We start from the raw sequence: 20,426 nt of genomic DNA, 5'->3' as shown, positions 1-20,426 counted from the left end.
GGGCTGATTATCCATATACCATCGAGGACCCTCAATGTCAGGACTTTACGCTTGGTTAACCACATCCTGAGCTGCAAATCTTTACAGCTACAACAACTTGTAACATGTATTTTGTGCTTTTCTATTCAGCAAGAAGATTTCAGCATGCTGGGGCCCATCTACAGACATCATGGCTCTTTAGGACAAGGATTGGGTGCAGAATAACATGTCCAGACTTCATTGAAGTCATCCGTCTGGCCTGTTGGAACCTGCCACAAATACCTGAAAATCATCAGCAAAGCTGATTCTAGATATGTTCATATAAAAGTTAGTGGAATGCAACGCTCCTGGTAATTCAGATTGTCACTCTTTAGACATCACTACAGACGGGTGATGTGAACAGTCATCTATATTATGGAAAGCCAGAGCCTTGTAATACAGCTATTGGCGTAAATACTTAATCTTGATCAGATATTACATAATATGACTTTGCGATGTCATCAGTTAGTACAGGTCACATCTGTTGTGATGTCACTAGCTCCTAGAGACTAAATAGATCATATTCTAATGAACAGTATTATCTTCTCACTGAATGTAATGGTTTAGGGAAAAGAAACTACAATCCTAGTCTTGCATAAACCATTATTTCCAGACAAATACACAAAAGTACTCCTCTTGCTTTAATTTTTTACATGCTTGAAAAACTAAGTATAGTTCTTGATTTGTAGTTCAGGACTATACAAATACTGAAAGGAGATGAATTCCTGCTCGTGTACAAATATGAAGCCCCTGTACGTGTTAAGAGTTAAAAATCTATAAGTGTACTGGAAATGCAAATATCTTAATCTGTAGATCGACAAGTTCTTAATTCTATTCAGCAGTTTCCTATCTACATTCTTGCGGCAAGTTGGGTGAAAACCAATTTGTCTGCCATTGAAGCGCTCACAGTGGTTGTCCCCAAACTCTCCTAGAGTCCAGATTAGAGAGAGGCAGTCAGAGCAACACAGCAAATAAGGAGCCCCAGTGATCGAGGGTCAAGGTCACCACAAAAAAAAAATACAAAAAAAATTACACAAATAGCTAGTGAAATCATCTAGAGAGATTACAATGTACAACACCACCATCCTCCAGTTCTGATACACACTTGATGCATCTCTCAGCTATAGCTAATATAGCTTAAGACATCCCAAAAAGGCATAGGAACAGGGTCAGCTATACCATACAACCATTTTAATGCAATCTATAGGGAAAAAAAAATACATCATCAGGTTCTGGTCTGCCGTGCTCTTCCATGACATTATTGATCCCACATCCAAGTAACGGAACGATCACTGTGCTTTTCTGAAGAGCTGAGTGTTTCAGAAGTTTGACCCTTTGCAGGCAGTTTCCGCTGTCACCTAGGTAAGCGACTTGGTGTGAAATGTAAGACATCACAAAGTGGTGGAGATGAAAAGGAAGACTTGTTCAGAGGAGCAATGATCAAAAGCCAACAAGCTGTTATTCCTCTCTGAACTTCAAACATTAACGGCATGATGGGGTTATGTTTCCAGGGTAGACATCGAGATCAAAAGTTTAAAGTACTTCTCAGCTGAAATAATTACTGGTATTCTTACACTCCATTTAATCTATGCCTTTGATGAAAGAACTCCGCGAGACAGCGTGCACACCGTGGCTTTATTTTTCTCCTTAGATTTACTTAGTGATTGTGTCTCACAAACGGTAAAATCCATGTGTCTAGCCATTATCCATTATTGGTCCACCAAAGGCTTCTTGGAAAATCCAAAAATAATAAAAATGAAGATAAGTAAAAAGGACAGCACAGCTACCATTCTGTAAATTAGGAGTATTACGAAATCTGTAGTCTACCATGGCACAAATTATTCAAATTATAGGGGAGTGTGGAGATTTGCCTTGAGCTCAGGAAATCTGGACATAAAACACTAGGTCAGCAAATTCCTCATTCTTATACATTATAACACCTTTGTTTCTCAAATCATGGCATTCCTGAATAATTATAAGGTGTCGACTTGTGTAAAAGATGAAACATACAAAAAAAAATAAAACATGTGCACGAATTATGTTATATGGATATTTCCAGCTCAGACATTTCCATAAAGGTTTGATGGATGCGGATCCCAGAGCTAGGACCTGCACCTATCTCGAGATCGGTGGTCTCACGACACTCTGCGCCTGGTGAGATGGCCACTGGCCACCACATCCAGGCGGGGAAATCAGAGAAAAGATCGGGGTAGTCGTGGGGGGGGGGTGGAAATCAGGAAACAGTCGACATCACTGAGCTACGCTTTTTTCCCATAACTCCCAAGGAAGAGAATCAAAGTTACAGAAACAGTGTAGGTCGCTGTGCTATGTGGTTTCTGTAATTCCAATTTACTTCTGTGGGAGCTACAGAAACCGCATATTTCTGCTGTTTCTGTGACACCAGCAACCTTGCCACGGAGTCTCTGCTTAGATTCGGCAGCCATAGGCTAACTCACAAGGCGGGCATGGGGTCAGGACTCCCAGATCTCGAGATAGGGGCCATATATGCCTGAGATGGTAATATTACTTTAAATGTGCTTTTCTATACCAAAATTTGTATTCTACACCGTGAGCCCATTCTATTTGCCTATCCGTATGAGCTACAACACTGTTATACTGAAGGTCAGGACGGCCGTTTTAGAATAAAGTCTTTAATGAATAACTTCTTGAATATTTTTGCTTCTAACAAAAATTTCTATAACGACATGGTTATCTTTTTACTCTACACATAGCCATAAAGAAAAGGTTTAAAATGTGCGAGGCTCTGTTCGCTCTAGTGTTATGGCTTCAATTTATAAAAGGACATCAAAGCAATGTGGCAGAGCGGTCAAAGGACAAATCCTAACAGAAGACTTGGACCAATAATGGGTTCTGTCAAGATTTCTGACAGCAAGAATATCACTGCATGCTGCGCTAAAAGGATCAAAAACCCAGACAGAGCACCCAATAAAGTCTCGTAACGTAGATGTAGACTGAGCCTATGTGTACAGAGTGCCTTTGTCCTTGACAATAACTTTAAAAAACACCACCACTAGGGGGCAGTAATATTACAGAGTTGCTACCAGTGGAGGCAAACAATTTTACCATTCACCAAGATGGTCGGTAAAATGCCCTAGCAACACTAATCAATTAATACTAGCGGAATGGTTGTTGATGAATGAGGTTTTGGACCCAGAGAACATTTGCATTCGTTGACGCCAAAAAAAAAAAAAAGTGTAGTACCCAAAGGTTAGGCCTGCAAAAATTTAAATATGTAGGTGTAAAATCTAGTCTACACCAGTGCAGATTAAGCCCACAAAATGCTTACCTACACATACATGCATGAAGTACTTCTATAAAAGTCATACAATAGTTACATTAGGTGTCTGTCCTGCATGATGACAAAGACTAAATGGAATTCTCAAGTCACAAGCAGCGCAGCACTAGATGGTTTCTTATAACAGACCAGAAACTCCGGACAGCTATTTCAGATCACCCCAACATCCATAGCCGAGGGCAAGTCTGACAAGAGGAGCTCTCATGACAAAAGCTCTAGACAAATCAATGACGGATCAGCGGAGAAGAAAGGAAAGGCACTCATTATGCAATCCACCACCACGCTATGTAATAATTGTGGGAAACTGAACAATATGTCATGGAGAATATCGTACATTAAAAATCCACCAAATATCTACAGAGACTGATCAATCTTTCTTTTAGATACTATAAATCTATGTACAACAAAAAGTGCAAATTGACAAAAGCAGATTGAAATTTAATTGGAAAAAAAAAAAAAAAGTCACTCATGTTCTGGTGGAACAACTGATCTGGACTACAGTAATAAAATAATCCAAGCTCTTGATCTTCATTAATCACCATCTACCCTCACATTCTCAAAATCAGAACAACAATGACCAAAACGAATCCATTTGTAAGCAGAATTTAAAGGGGTTCTTCGAGGCTCCATCCTTTTAAAGGTGTTCTTCCAAACTTTTTTGAATTTGGAAGAATTTAGAGGTACTAATTGTGTAGACCCACTAGTAGCGGACACGTGGTAACTAAACCAATGCCATCAGTCCATTGTCACCTTCAGTCCGGAGGTATTTTATGCTTAATATAGATGAATAGGCCACTGTGAGTAGGAGATGAGTATAGTTTAAAATGACATGACACTGCATTTTAGTGATTGTGTTTAACTTTTTCTTGAAAAGTAAATGTGAATCTGAGAAGACCATACAAAAGTATTGTTATGCTATACAGAGACATCCGGATTGTAGACTCTTCTTACACGTTAAGCTGAAATGGAAGCACACACACACAAAGCTTCTAATAAGATATCACGTATCAGGAAACGGTGATAAAAATGATCTAAAACTTGCATCAGGAAGCGAGAAACCACTGCAGATGAGGTAATAAGAGCATTGCACTTTTCACCCCTATTAGAATTTCAGGACAAGAAAACCTTCCGGCCTCACAAACACTAATCTAAAAATGAGAAGTCAAGAGACCACCAACTCAATCGTCCAAAAGATTCAATCTCTGCCATCCCTGGGCTTTTAAACATTGCTAGGGTTACCATAAGCGGATCTCCTCTGTACAGGCGGTGTTTCCTCAACAATTTGGGAACACACACACACACAAAACTTATATAGAAGTGTTTATAAAGCAGATCTGTCCACATAATGCTTCGCCTGTTTATGGGCAGCATAGTATGGGCACAGAATAACTAACAACAACATCATCCATAATGTTCAACTTCTACATGGATTTCAGGGGCGCATGCTGGGGGTTCCAGTTGCCCAGAAACTCCTCCTTTGACCAGGGTCGGAAGGACCTCACATACTATGGGACTTAATTGTACAGTTGACTGCACTGGCAAGGAAAGGGAACCATCGGTTCCCTTCCCTGCTATTTGGCGGTTTTGTTGTGAAGCAGGTAGCGCAAGTAAGTCGCGCCGCAAAAAAGTCATTCCGCTGGAGCAGGCCTGGTCAGAGGGCACCAGGCCTGCAGTGCTGGAACAGATAGAGGGAGTGTGCGGTGCCATCTAAAAAGGGACAGTGTGGGACACTATATACAAGTTTTTTTACGCTACGAGCAGTGGTCAGCGCATATCCACTAGCCTAGCCCTTTTATTAGAGCATGTATTATAAAGGGCTAGGCTGATGGAGAAGTGCAGACCAATATCGTAGTGTAAAAACCAGAGGGTAGCGGGAGCGTGGATAACTTGGTTTGAAAAGTATGTGTTTGGAAACCCCCCTTTAAAAATCCGGCGTTTGCCCCTGGATTTAGGTTTCAAGCATGTTTAATCCCATTGTACAATCAAAATATTATTCCACCGACAAATCAGAATTAAAACATTGGATATTTGGCCCTTCAGCGTCAAGGCTATGTCATTGACTTAAATAGGGTCTGTGGATAATCATCCTTTGACTGTATCAACTCTTCTTGACAATATACACCCGTTTAATATGGTCTGGCCAATGTCATTTGAAAGCTGTTGGCCAAAGACAGTTTGGCCAATAGCTACCACTGAGACTTCTTTTAACATTGAATTAGAACGAGGAAGAGGGAGGGTAAAAAAGGCTGCCAGACACTTCTGGCGTCCCTTATCTCTGGGGAAACAAAGCATCAGACTAGTTATAATCCAACCTTTTGGATTATTGTTTTTCCAGACAAGAAGTGACTGTCAGTCCCTGAAGACTGATTTTAGTCGGTCCCTTTGACTTGAACGTGATCAGTCGACAAAAATCTACGGCCTACTGCTAGATGGGTAAATATGTAAATTTTCCATAAGGCCAGGATCACACAGTTTTGATGCAGTTTTTGGCTACATTTTTTGAGCCAATTAAGGAAGTGGACACAAAAGGAGATGCATCCGTATTTTCTTCATACCTTTCCTTTCATTTGGATCCACTTCTGGCTTTGGCTAAAAAGATCCACTTCTGGCTTTGGCTAAAAAGATGGAGCCCAAAACGGTGTGTGAGATCCGGCCTTAAAGAAGCTCTATCTCCTACATAATCTGATTGGTGCTGTAATATAGATAACAGTGGTTTTTATTTGGAAAAACTATAAATTTTTGAGCAAGTTATGAGTAATTTTAGATTTATGCTAATGACTAAGACACAATTTGGCTTGTTTTTACTTTTTACCAACTGGGCGTTGGACAGAGGTGCGTCTGACGCTGACCAATCAGCGCCATACACTTCTCATTGTTCCAGCCTATTGTTATAGTGTGATTGTGCAGTGAAAGAAGCTGGGCTGGAACAATGAGAAGTGTATGACACTGATTGGTCACCGATTGGTCAGCATTATACACTTCTCTTTACAATAACCACTTGGTCAAAAGTAAAAACACGCCCAGTTGTCTATTAAGAAACTAATTAGCATAAATCTAAGATTGTTCATAACTTGCTCAAAAATGCTTGTTTTTCAAAATAAAAACCACTGTTGTTATCTACATTACAGCGCCAATCAGATTATGTAGGAGCTGGGGCACTTATGTGGTGACAGAGCCTCTTTAAGGCTCAAAAGCACAAACTTGGTGAATATTCCAAAATATGTCAGAATGACAATAATTGTAAGAGAGTGTCCATCACAAAAAGATTATGCACCATCCTACCTAGTGTGTCCACCACTGTAAGCCTTATACAGGTGTATGTTTTGGGAACCAAAACCGTAAAAAAAAAAAAAAAAACAGGAGGAAAAATACCTCGCACATCATGTCTGAACAAATAGACGTCAGATTTCTGAGCCTACATACTAGAGACATTGTTTCCACAACACGTTTTCTAAGACGTTGGCGCACAACCTCCCGATTGTGTAAAATGTTAATGAACAGAGAACAAAGCTCCAATCCCAGCGTCACTCTGCATCCCACACAACAAAACCCATTGTTTCAACACTTCATTACAATGCTATAAAAATGAGGAGCTTGGTTTATTTATCCCAGAAGTTTTTGGTATAGTTCAGTCTGTGACTTAATATACACAAACATTTATCACTTACCCACAGGATAGTTGATAAATGTCTGAACGCATGGGATCTGACTCCAGCGATCACAAGAAAGTGGATCCTCAAGTCCCGTGTGTAAATAAAGGGGTGCTGCATGGTCAGTGCTCCATTCACTGTCTATAGGACTCACTGAGATAGCCAAGCACTGTACTCTGCTATCCATGCTAGTCCCATAGACAGTGATTGGAATGATCCGACATTTATCACCCATCATGGATGGGTGATAAATGTTGAAAGTGAGAAAAACACTTTAAGACTGTCCAGCATGTTTCATCAATCCCCTGTTGAATCCCCTGGTTTTAGCACTGGAAAACCACCATTTTGCTTCCTGACACTGGAAAGAAATACTGGTGGTTACACACAGTACCACAATTGTAATAGCAGCTGTAGGACTTCATGGAGTCAAACGTTCAGGAGATGGCCAGACAACTTTTGCGATACCAAAAGAAAGAGTGTGAGAAGGTGTGCAGGTCGCGTGACGGTTACTAATGAAGTTGTGTACACAAAAGGTGAAATGGTCACATAAAGCCGGTGTAAGGCCATAACCTAAGGTTTCATGCAAACGGCCGTATTCGCTCTCTGTTATGTGAAGATCCATAATAGGGCTGCCTGAGGCCCTTATTGTACCTCCAAGTATGCCTCAGAGGGTTTTTTTTGTCCGACACTTTCTAGGGGAGAACATCTCTGCACAAACGGTACCTGACTGGGCCTGTACAGCACTGGATGGAGGTGGTGCAGCTCTGTACAGCCTCTGTGCTGGAGCTCTAAAGCGGACAATATCTGCTGTATTACAGACAGCAATTCCAGTCTAGCAGAGTTCCTCCACCTTATTATCACGAAGGGTTCTTTAAAAAAAAAAAAAAAAAAAAAAAAAGGAAACACATACTAGTAATGGTCTTCCTGGAGGGAGACATTTACCAGAGAATAAACATTAACATCAATGTCCTCTGGGATTCCAGACTTTCCTGCAATCACAAACTATAATTAGGGAAGCAAAAACTGCGACGCTCAGCGATCCATATCAACAAGTCTTCTATTAGAAACGTCAGATTAACCTGAGTCACAATCTGCCTTCCTCCGACCCTCTGCCACCAATAACTATACACCGAGGAGAAGAGAGGGGAGGAGGAAAAAAAAAATCTAACAAACTGAGTTTCCTTGAAAAACAAGTTACAGATGTTGTGCTTCGGCGTCCTCCTCCTGGATCAAATGTCTGCCATGTGACAGCAGGCGGGAAGCTGCCAATTCCTGCTCCTCAGGACGGACATATCTTTTTGTTTTTTTTTTGCCATTGCCACTATGCAAATCCCCTATACCAGAGGAACAAGATATCAATCCTAAGGAAAGGCGTAAATACATCTAAGATTCTGATCCGTCTGAAATTCCCATAAAATGTGCAAAGCAAGACTCATCATTTTCTCCACAAGAATAGCATTCAGCCATAATGGGCCTTTACCAGTCTGCTGCAGTCACTGTTTATGAACTAGAAGAATTACGCAGAAGTCATTCTTTTTTTCTGAGAAAATGGCTTAGATTTGTCTCCCCGCCACGAGCCATATGCATAGAAAAGTCTCAAGGATGAGGAGAGTTGCTCAGTAGAGTACTTCTAACGTCTCTTTATTCTGGCCTTTTGTGAAATTCGAAGTGCTGCAAGATCCGACATTTCCATTTTTATATGAAGGTGTATCTTTCTCGGACTGGTAATTTTTGAGAAAAAGAAAAAACAAAAAAAAAACAACCCAGTGGTCTCATACACCTGTGATACTTGCTGGGACATTTAAAAAGTCAACCCCAAGCAGGGTTTGGTATTAAAGTGTATAAAAGGTGGACTGCAAAACCAGAAACCGTTTATGGACAGGAGTTGCAGGGTTTTTAGGAGGAAAATTATTTTTTAGGTAGCCCCTTTAACCTAAATAAAAAGTTGACAATATATTGCATTTTGAATGTCATGACTTCTGGATATGGGATGGTCCCTCATAGAATCCAAGTGAATACACAGACCATTATTTTGGGGGTTAAATGGCCACAGCTTTATTTAAAGCCACATGACTAAAACAATCAAAAGTAGCAGTCATGTGGATTTGACAGACAGGTATATTTTGGGATTCACGTACATGGGGAGATCCTCCAATTGCCTGACATATAGAAAACAGCAGTCAAGGGGAGGGGGCATGCTCTGGCTTGCCATTCTAACAAAGCCAGTCCACATGAAGGGCACCATTGACCCTACCAAAGCCCCTCACTCCTGTTTTTAAAGGAGTTATCCCAACACATTAACTTATCACCTATCCACAGGATTGGTGATAAAGTGTTTGATCGCTGGGGGTCCTACCGATCAAGAGAACGGGGGTTAAGGATCCCTGAACAAACGGAGCGGCGGTCACGCACGTGTACTGCCGCTCCATTCATTCTATATAGGACTGCCGGAGATAGCCAAGCTCTGTACTCTGGATGACTAACATTAGCACATTCTTCGGGCTGACCACCAAACCTCACAAAGCTTTACCACCATTAAGTTTAACAGCATCTATTTGTTCAAACTAGTCCACCAGAACATAAAATATTTCTGCCATTTCTTCTGGGGAGAGAAACAAACACTGTAATACAGGAAGTTACATCATTTAATAAATCCCACCCACAAGTAAAAGAAACCTCTACTTCAAAAAGGGGAACAACTCCAGCCTAAATCCATGCAGTTAAACAAAGACAACTGCTACAGGAGCTTAGGATCCCCCCTCCCAAAGTCACGCACCCCTTTGCTTAGTACTCTGGGGGAGTTCATAAGGTACAGCCCAAGGCCCATTTCATTTGAGCATATTACAACGCCATTAGGATTAAGGCGTTCCTCATCAAACGGGTCCTTAGCTCCCCAAATATATGGCTCCGTGCAGGAGTGTCCAGAGCTGCATTTACAAGTCTGCAGGCTTCAGAGCGGAAACGTCCTAATATTCTTTGGTAGCATAATGTCTGAACAGAGGTTGTTTTGGTGTTGTTGATATCCCAGGCACTATGAAGTAATCTAATGTATAGGGGATGAGGGGGAACAGTCCCGCTGCTTCACAGGAACTTAGCCAAGCTCTTATGACTAATGCACACGGCAGTAATTTTGATCCGCAATTACGGTTCGTAAGTACGGACCCATTAATTTCTATTGCCAAAGGACACCTTCCCATATATTTTCAGGAAGGTGTCTGGGCCGTAGAAACTACCCGCAAAAAATAGGACGTCCTATTTTTTTATTTTACGGAACATGGTCCCATACTTTATAATGGGACCACGGCCCGCAAATACAGCTACTATCCGTGGCCGGCCGTGCCGGTGATCCCAGTGATGTCTCCGACAAGCTTGTTGACGGTTTTCAATAACAACCAGCAGAACTGTGGATGTAGTTATGAACCAAATAGGCTGCAACTCAGGATCAAAACAAAGGATATTCAATGTTAGGCTTGGTTCACACTTGCCGTTGTTTTGCTCCGTCAGACAAGCTGAATGGAAATACCACAAGCTCTGATTCAGTCGCACGATGGACACCATCGGCAGCTGACAGAACCCACTGTCTTTAATGGATTTCCGCCAGTGTGTCCGTGGTTTTACCGGAAACAATGGCACCGCATGCTGCGCTATAGATTCCAATATTGTTCGGCCGGATCTGCGATGGAGGCCCCCTAACGCAGCCACTGACATAGATGTGAACGAGGCCTTACTCAACATTTTATAAAAATCACAAAATAGTACACAATGGTAGACACGATACATGGTGGTGTAATGGGATACCATGGCTGTGGCCAACAACGTTATATGTAGGAGTTTAATTATTAAATCTCTTCAAAATTAAAAACTACAACAACCAAATAGTGACCGACATGTCTAAAGTCCTACATTTGATTAATATGCACGGGTTTATATATGCGTTACACCAACACAGTAACTGCAGTTCATATGTTCTGAGAATTCGGGATTAAAGGAGTTTTACTATATGTAAAATGTCGAGAGCCTACAAGAGGAAATCCTTACACTTCAGTGCATGACCCTTCCAAAAGTTCTACAGGGTCTTAATGTCAGTTACCTATTCAAACCCCCCCCCTAAAGAGGGACGTCAGTGGGCCACATTGGGAGATCTGCTTCCTGTTAACAAACAGGGCGAGGAATGCACAAGGTTTGCAGAATTTCATCCAGCTGCATTGTTTACATTTGTGGAATGTGAAGAAACAGCAGAGAGAACGAAGAACATTCCAGAAAGGCGGGAAGAGAATTTTTTTTAAAAAAATCTCGTTTATTACGCTACGTCTAACATTTCAAGTGTACGGAAAGATTCTGGGAGTGACGGTTACACTTTACAAGTGGTTCTATGAAGAATCCTATTAAAAAGGAACAATTAGCCAGATACTTTGGACAGAAAAACTTTGCATTAGAAAATGTGTAGACTTACTCCATAGCAATAAACATAGGTTATGACTGCACTTTGTGATATATTAATGCAATAAATTAAAGCTACTGTAGTTTTGTACTGTTGTTTTTGCAAAAAACAAAAAATAAATAAATAAAATTAAAGTGATTAAAAACAACGTAAAGGCACAAATGTAAAAAAAAATAAAAAAAAATAAACTGCCACAGCATACATCAATAAAGAGACCACTCTGTAGCAGCCCACCGGCCGCTAGCCTGCATTGTATCTCCTCCATTATGGATCCTTTGTTTACGGAGAGAAAAAGTTGAGCCCAGAAAGACTATGTAGTGTAGAAATCCAAGCACTTTTTGCATATGGTCACAGCATGACGAGCTGACTGCCAAACTCACTGATGCCTGTCTTGTATCCCCCTCAGTACCAGGCCATTACCCAGCTCCAAAGCTGCACGTACAGCAAAAACTTAACTGTTTGTACGACCCGGCACAAAGTAAAAATTCTAAAAGTAGTTCATTTAAACCTTGGTCTATAAATGATGCTCTGGGCCTATACCGAAGGGGTCTTGCGTTAATGATGCTTAGAATATGTAATTAGGTACAAATAAACTAACAATAAATGGATAACTTAATTTCAATTAAATAATTTAGGGTATGTAAAAGTCTTTTGGGAAGATTTTTTATTATTTCCCCTTTGTATCATGAAAGAAATAACAGTATTGTTATTTTTTTTACTTTTTTTTATTTTATTAGTTCCACTTATTTCAACTGGAACTGGTGTATAATGTAACGGTTCCAAAAAGTTACCTTTTTTTTTCAATAATATTTAAAATTAGCTTTTAAAATTCACATTTTTTGGGCTATACCATTAACCTATGGATTTAGCCATTCTAGATAAACCACTATAATTTGCGGAAGCAAAAACAAAAAGGGTAAAAGACACAAGCACAAAATGTAAACGTGAGCCAATAGGACAGGGGGGGGGGGGGACGGGACGGGGGACAGGACAGAAATCAGAAGAATCGTGAAGTTTAAAATAATTTTTTAAAAATATGTCAGTCTGGCATAATGTACTACTTTCCACAAGGGACTTGTGTGTGGGACACATCCTTCAATGGCAGAGCTGGACAGGAAGTAAGAATGCAGACAAAGGGGAGATTGTGTTCAGTATTGTGATCTATGACCTCTCCTGTTACAGAGGGGAAAAAAGAAAAAAAAAAGTCTTCCACACACAATGTATATATGCTGATTGCATGGTAAATACCAGTAGGATGGAAGAATCCAATAGCATGACAAACATAAAAATATAATTATTTTTTTTAACAAAATTTTTTTATTAAAAAAGCATGTAATGCATATAAATACAGATCTAACACATTTCCTAGTGTAAATGAGTGAAAATGTTTGTAATGTTTTGTTTTTTACATGAAGGTTATAAAATGCTACGCAAGTAAAAGTAGAGCAGTAAGAGAGGAAAAAAAAAAAGTTAAAAAAAAAATAAAATAAAAAAAAAAGTAAACAAACGCCACGCTGCAAAAAACTTTCCTAATGACCAACTACAGTGTAAATAAAATGAATAAACTAGTCATGTGTTACCGAGAGGAGAAAGAGGAGATAAAAAGGTATAAAAGTCGATGGGAATGATCGGTTTGCTTCTCCCCAGCACTGAAACTAAGGGTTAGAATTTACCTTCGTAGCACAGAATGCCAATATTGTTGTTCATCTTGTCCAGGTACTGGTAGTTCAACAGATCCATCTTCATAAACAGCATTTATTATTGGGTTAGCAGGAAAGACCAGCTTTCTCGCTTCACCCACAAAAAAAATAAAATAAAGACAGAGGCGGTGAACAGGTTCGGAACAGATCCCGGCTCTCCCTAAGATTTCACACAACAGAAGGGCCTAGCCTCCAACAACAAAAGCCGAGAAAAGTACATGAAAAATTAAAGGGAAATCCGTTCAGAGGAAGAGGTGACGGCTCTGCTTTGGCAATGCTATGGGGGGGGTCTCCGGTTAAACCAGACCGTGGTCACTTTCTGCAAATTGGCAAAGAAAAGGGGGAAAAAAAAGAAAAAAAAAGTGTTGAAGACAAAGCCAGTCAGTTCTCACAGCCCTGCTGCAAGTTCACTGCTCTGACACGCAGTCTATGCCTGGTATGACTCCAATGTAAGTCAGCTTCCTCTCTCCAACAGCCTGGGAGGAGGGAGCATGCTCAGTGGTTCCCTGGAGCAGCTCACATGTCAGGGATATTTGCAGCAGAAGATCAGCCTCCTCCAAATGCTCAGAGTGTTTGTAAGGGGAGAGTGTGTCAAAGCAGAGAGTGGCACAAAGCTCAGCCAAAGCTCCCTCCCCCAGGCCAGACACAGGTATATACAAGTGTAAGGGATTACTGCAACCAGCCTGACAAAACGCACTGGATTGATCGTACATGTTCTAGATCGGGAAGCTGCAGGTTACGGAGAACTATGGAGTCAGCAAAGTGCAACGTTCAGAAACGCCTTAGCAATGCACAACTCTTGTACCCACTAGTATCTCCAATATCCGTAGCCGCTCCATGGCGACATATATTGCGCATATCATCGGACAAATGAGTTCACACTATAATGCAGTGTGAGATCAGGCGATGTCCCCTCTAATGTAAGGCTATAGGGGTACATGACAGTGTTTTAATAGTGTTGGATTTTTTTTTTAATTATTACAAAATCACATGTAAATTTCCTTTCCCATGTTTCATCAGAAAAGGGCCTATTGTTTAAATCAGGTTTCCATGTCGAACATTTTTAAAGAATTTTTGGTAATTGTTTTTACTGTCCATGTCAATTTATATTAAAAAAAATAATCCTAAAATCTCTCTGGCCACTAAGACTCACAATACAGACACTTCCTGTTCTGTAGAGATCACTTCTCAGCATTCCTTTCATTATTCTCAGACACAGGATTACAATGACAGGTAACACAAATGAATAGAATACTAAAAATAATTGTATATATATATATATATATATATATATATATATATATATATATATATATATATACATTACACACACACACATGATATATATCACAGGATCCACCATTGACAATAGGTGATGACACTGCTCCTCCTATCCCTTCCTGCACAATGACAAATGACCTCTAAACTCTCATGGAGGTCAATTGGTTTCCTTCTTTGGTTAACAGCAGCTCAGGCAAGATGGCTGCCCCCATAATCATGTACATAAAATAAATCGAATAAATTAATACGAACCCCCGGGTATCAGACTCATTCTTCTAATCTCTGTAGTCCGGCCACCTGCGATACGTCATCCCAGGAGGCCAGCCTAGACCAAACAGAGGAATGAGTCTCTAGGACAATGCCCGGGGTGGGGGGTAGGGTTTTTGTTAATTGTTTTTTTCTGATGTGCGATTTTTCCGGCAGAATCGCAAAAGTCTAAACATACTATTTGTTGCGGGATTTACTATCCCATTTAACTAAATGGGGAAAACCTGCAGTACTTTGCTGCTACTTTAAGGGTAGGAACGTTTACAAAGTAGTTAGTGCGGATACACTGCGTTAAGCTGCGCAGCGTATCCGCCCTGGTCACCGCAGGGATTGCCATCTGGAAAATGGCACCACATCGCGATGCGTTTTTTCTGCGGAATTTCTGCTTCGAAGCAGCGGCGAAACCCCCCCCCCAAAAAAAAGTTCATAATTACCCCTTCCCTCTGCTCGGCGTGTAGTCCGGCCTCCTGGGATGATGTTGCAGGCCACGTGATGCTGCAGCCTGTGATTGGCTGCAGCGGTCACATGGCCTGCAACATCATCCAGGGAGGCAGGACTGAAGAAGCAGGGAACTCTGGGGGTAAAGTATATATATATATTTTTTTCTTACTTGCGATTTTTGCAGCGCATCGCTGTGATTCCGCCGCAAATATCGCAACACACACTGCTTTGTTGCGGGTTTAAGCACCCCACATTGAATTAAATGGGTAGACCCGCAACAGAAGAGTTGCGTATACGCAGAATTAATTAACATGCTGCGGTTGAAGTAACCGCACCGCAGGAGAATTTGTGTGCGTTTTTTTTGGGCGGATATTTACTGCAGTGTGGGGACGGGATTTGTTGAAATCTCACCCACACTGCTGCTACGATCATACACTGTGGATTTTTCGCAATTTATCCGTTGCGGAAAAGCCGCAGGTGTTTACACGGTGTTCCTACCCTAAATGCTGCAGAATTTCTGCACAGAATTCCGATTTGTAAATTCTTCAGCGTTTACCAGCCTAAGGGTATGTTCATACGTAACATAAATACTGCTAATTTTCTGCAACACATTTCGTGGTGGAAAATACACAGTGGATTACAGTACCAGCAGAGTGGATGAGATTTGAACAAAAAAAATAAAATTAACCTGTGCTGGGTCTCTGTTGCGGGTTTCCCCCATTGTATTCAATAGGGAGGTAGAAACTTGCAACAAATAGCAGATGTTTGATTTTAGCTGCAGAATCGCAGTCCTTCTGCCGCAAAATCTAAACTCAGAAAAAAGTAAATACATTTTAAAAAGTTAAGCCAGATCTCAAAGCTTCTAAGTGGAGGCCGACCTCCTGGGATGATGTGTCATCCCATGTGACTGCTGCAGCCAAATCACAAGCTGCAGTAGTCCCATGACTACGGGTGAGTAAACTTTTTTTTTTTTAACCTGTTTTGCGTAGAGGACATGCCGCCCAAAAAACTGCACCACAATTTGGTGCGGTTTTTTGGCCGGAATTCCCTGCGGGGTCCAGGGTGCATACGCAGTGTACTTTTACGCAGTGTATCCGCCCTGTCTGAACCCGAAGGCCTGATTCATACGAGCGCTGCACATCTCGGACATGAAAAACTGCAGTTTTTCACGTCCAAGGTGCATCCATGCTCAGTGCTGCGGGACGCGATGTCACGCATCCACCACAGTTGAGAGTCTATGGGGGGATGCGTGAAAAGATAGGACATGTACTATTTTCGCACGGACCCTTGACACGGTCCGTTGAAACAACGGCTGCGTGAACGGCCACATTGCATTACATAGGTTCGTGGGACGGCCGCTGTTTCAACGGCCATCCCACGGACGTTTAACACGTTCGTGAGAATCAGGCCTAAGGGCTTAATCACACAAACAATTAATACGTCCGTGTGACAGCAGTTATGACAACGGCCGTCACACAGATGCATGTATTTCAATGGGGCTATTCACACAGTGGTTGTTTCAACGGACCGTGTGGAGGATCCATTGAAAGATAGAATATGTCCTAATTTCTTCCGCTTTCACGGGTCCCTTTATAGACTTAAGTCTATCGGGATGCGTGAAAACGAGACCCGCACGGGTAAAAAACCTTCTGGTTTTCACGCCAGAGTTTCCCGACATTCGTGTGAATCAACCCTAAGGCTGGGTTCCCACAGTGCAGATGGTCTGTATTTTGTAAGCCAAAACCAGAATTGGATCCAGGAGAGCACACGTCACATTGTGTGTGGCTCTGCATCGCGTATTTGAGTGCCACAAAACCGCAGCGTAATCCAGTACCAGCAAAGTCTATCAGATTCTAGGTACTCTTTTGTCCACGCTGCAGTATTTCTAGGGACGTAATATTTCAAAACCGCAGCATGTTAATTTAGCTCACGATTCCGCTTGCGAATTCTATCCCTGTAGAAAATACAGGAATACGCAGTAAAACCTGCAGCATGAACATGCTATTTACGCAGCAAAAACACACCTTGGTGCGTTTTTTCCCCTGCAAATTTCTTGGGGTTTCCCTGCGTGTTTTCAGCAGCAAAATACGTAACGTGTGCATTTAGCCTTAGGGCTTGTCCACACTGCGTCCAGAATTGCGGATGGAAAATACTCAGAATACAATAGCAGCAAAGTAGGTTAGATTTAACAAATCTCATCTACACGCTGCAGAAAATTTCCATGCAGAAATTACCTCGATGCTAGGAGATGATCTAGCATAGAAAAAAAAATGCAGCAAAATCCGCACAATTTTCTGCAGTAAAAAAACCCCTCCGTTTTTGCCCAGTGGTTAGTGTGCTAGTTTAAGCGGAAATGCTGCAGACATTTTCTGCAGCAAAATCAGTTACGTGTGGACAACTCTACCTGCTGAGTGAGGCTCAGTTTAGTACAACTGACAGGCAGCCATAGTCTATCGGTTCATTTGGACTATAGCGGGTCCATTGGACCACTGGCAAGGAGCTTGCAAAGCGCCTCTAGTATGGAGCCGCACAGCTCATACAGGCCTCGTGTATATAAAGATACTCCCTGACATATGGAGGTCAATGCAGGTTTTTCTCTGTTGTGTATGTATGGATTGTGCTACAGCGGATAAAATATAATATATAATCTATCTACACACCCATGTTAAAATGGCAAGTTTTTGTCATGTCAAAAGATCAGTACAAGATGAATCATTTCAGAACTTTTTCCACCTATAATGTGACCCATAATCTGTACAATTCCATTAAAAAACAAAAAACAAAACTCAAATCATTTAGAGGGGAATAAAAAAATAATGTGGTTGCATAAGTGTTAACACCCTCTTATAATTGGGAATGTGGTTGTGTTCAGAATTAGCCAATCACATTTAAGCTCATGTTAAATAGTAGTCCGTACACAGCTGCCATTATTTAAAGCGATTCTGAGTAACCCCATATAAAGTTCAGCTGTTCTATTAGGATTTTCCCGACATTATATTCGTTGCATGTGACAGCAAAAGCCATGGTCCGTAAAGAGCTTACAACACGTCACATGGATCTGATTGTTGAAAGGCATCTGTCAGGAGAAGGGTACCAAAGAATTTCCAAGGCATTAGATATACCATGGAACACAGTGAAGATGGTCATCAAGAAGTGGATTACATTTGGCACAACAGTGACATTACCATAACTAGATGTCCCTGAAAGCTTGATGAAAAAGACAAGACGAAAATTTGTCCGGCAGGCTACCAAGAGGCCTACAGCAACTTTCTGGCAGCTACTTGTTGTGTAGTGCACGTGACAACAATCCAGTGTTCTTCATATGTCTGGGCTGTGGGGTAGGATGGCAAGGCGGAAGCCTTTTCTAACAAAGAAAAACATCAAGCTCGGCTTTGTTTTGCAAAGACCTACATCAAGTCTGCCAAAAGCATGTGGGAAAACGTGTTATGGTCTGATGAGACCAAGGTTGAACTTTTTGGCCATAATTCCAAAAGGTATGTTTGGCGCAAAGCCAACATTGCACATCACCAAATGAATACCATACCCACAGTGAAGCACGGTAGGATCAGCATTACGCTTCGGGGCTGTTTTTCTGCAGCTGGAACTGGGGCTTTATTCAAGGTGAAGGGAATTATGAACCGTTCCAAATATCAGTTAGTATTGGCTCAAAACCTGCAGGCCTTTGCTATAAAGCTGAAGATGAATTTCACGACACATACCTCCAAATCAACAAAAGAATGGCTACACTAGAAGAAGATCAAAGTTATGGAATGGCGCAACAAATTAATCCCATTGAAAATCTGTGGGGTGACCTGAAGAGGGCTGTACATAGGAATTGCCCTCGCAATCTGACAAATATGGAGTGGGCAATAACTGCCAAGTCAAGAGGTGCCATGCTGATTGACTGACAGCATTCAGTCTTTTTGGGTAGAAGTCTAAGGGTAATTCAACATCGTATTAGTTTAACGACCACCCACCGTCTATTGACAGCAGGCGGTGCATGTGCTTCGTCTACAGAGACATATTTTGGCATCTCTGTAGAAGAGGCTGATGAGCACTCTTGTGAGCGCTCATCCTTTAAGCAGGAGCTGTAACTTACAGCTCCTGATCTTAGAGAAGCCTTCTGAATACAGCTGGGGTCGGAAAACATTCGGACCCCAGCTGTTTAACCCTTTGATCGCCACGGTCTGCGGCATTATCAAAGGGAACTCCCCTCTTTGATCGCGTCACTGGAAACCCGATGACGTGATGAGAGAGCAGGGAATCCCTCTGCGGTCAGCCCTGGGGACCTAGAAAGGACCCCAGGGCTGACTGTTCAGTTTGCCTGCTGTTAGGGCACACTATGTGCTGCCCTAACAGCAGCCTGTGTCATAGTGACACATTGTAATGTATTAGCATACAAGAGTATGCTAATACATAAGCAAAAAATAGAGTTGTAAAAAAAGTTATCCCTTAACCCCTTAGTGACCAGCCCATTTTAGGCCCTAATGACCAAGCTATTTTATTCGTTTTTCTATAGTCGCATTCAAAGAGTTAAGTTTTTTATTTTTTCGTCTACATAGCTGTATGAGGACTTGTTTTTTGCGGGATTAGTTGTACTTTTTAATAGCACCATTTTTGGGTACATATAATTTTTTTATTAACTTCTATTAACTTTTTTGGGGGGGGAAATTATAAAAAAAAAAACTGAAATTCCGCCATTGTTCTATGCGTTTTTAAATTGACGCCGTTCACTATGCGACATAAATAACATGTTACCTTTATCCTATGGGTCGGTACGATTACGGCGATACCACATATGTAGAGGTTTTTTTATGTTTTACGACTTTTGCACAATAAAAACACTTTTGAATTAAAATTATTTGTTTTTGCATCGTCTCTTTCCAAGAGCCGTAACTTTTTTATTTTTCCATCAATGTAGTGATTTTTTGGGCTTGTTTTCTGCAGGACGAGACGTAGTTTTGATTGGTACTGTTTTGGGGTGCATGGGACTTGATTCATTTTTATTATTACTTTTTTGGGGGGCAATGGAAAAAAAATTTGCCATTGTTTTTTGCGTTTTTTTTTAACGGTGTTCACCTTGCGGTTTAAATTACATATTAACTTTATTAATGGAGTCATTACGGTCGCGGCGATACCATATATGTGTACTTTTATTTATTTTTTACACTTTTACTAAATCAAACCACTTTTTATGGAAGAAAAAAAATTATTTTTTTACTGTAACTATTATTAATCTTTATTTCACATTTATTATTTATTTCATTAGTCCCACTAGGGGACTTTACTGTGCGATCTTCAGATCGCTGATA

The 20,426-nt window shown here is 41.1% G+C and overlaps 1 protein-coding gene across 3 annotated transcripts in view; it reads right to left on the bottom strand.

Moving 5' to 3' along the window:
* Nucleotides 1–20,426, bottom strand: part of VGLL4 (vestigial like family member 4) — a 98,773-nt gene that overhangs the window by 20,738 nt on the left and 57,609 nt on the right. Inside the window, exon 1 of one of the 3 annotated variants that reach the window (XM_075833845.1) lies at nucleotides 13,099–13,672. The exons of the other annotated variants lie outside the window; for them this stretch is intronic. Coding sequence (XP_075689960.1) covers nucleotides 13,099–13,180 — 82 coding nt within the window. The 5' untranslated portion in view covers nucleotides 13,181–13,672. Of the gene's footprint in view, nucleotides 1–13,098; nucleotides 13,673–20,426 lie in introns of those variants that run through there. 3 annotated transcript variants of the gene reach the window in all.

Source organism: Rhinoderma darwinii, chromosome 7 (assembly GCF_050947455.1).
Source record: "Rhinoderma darwinii isolate aRhiDar2 chromosome 7, aRhiDar2.hap1, whole genome shotgun sequence".
Classification (NCBI taxonomy): Eukaryota; Metazoa; Chordata; class Amphibia; order Anura; family Rhinodermatidae; genus Rhinoderma; species Rhinoderma darwinii.
The sequence above is the reverse complement of the archived record's forward strand: the minus strand, read 5'-3'. Positions and strand labels throughout refer to the sequence as shown.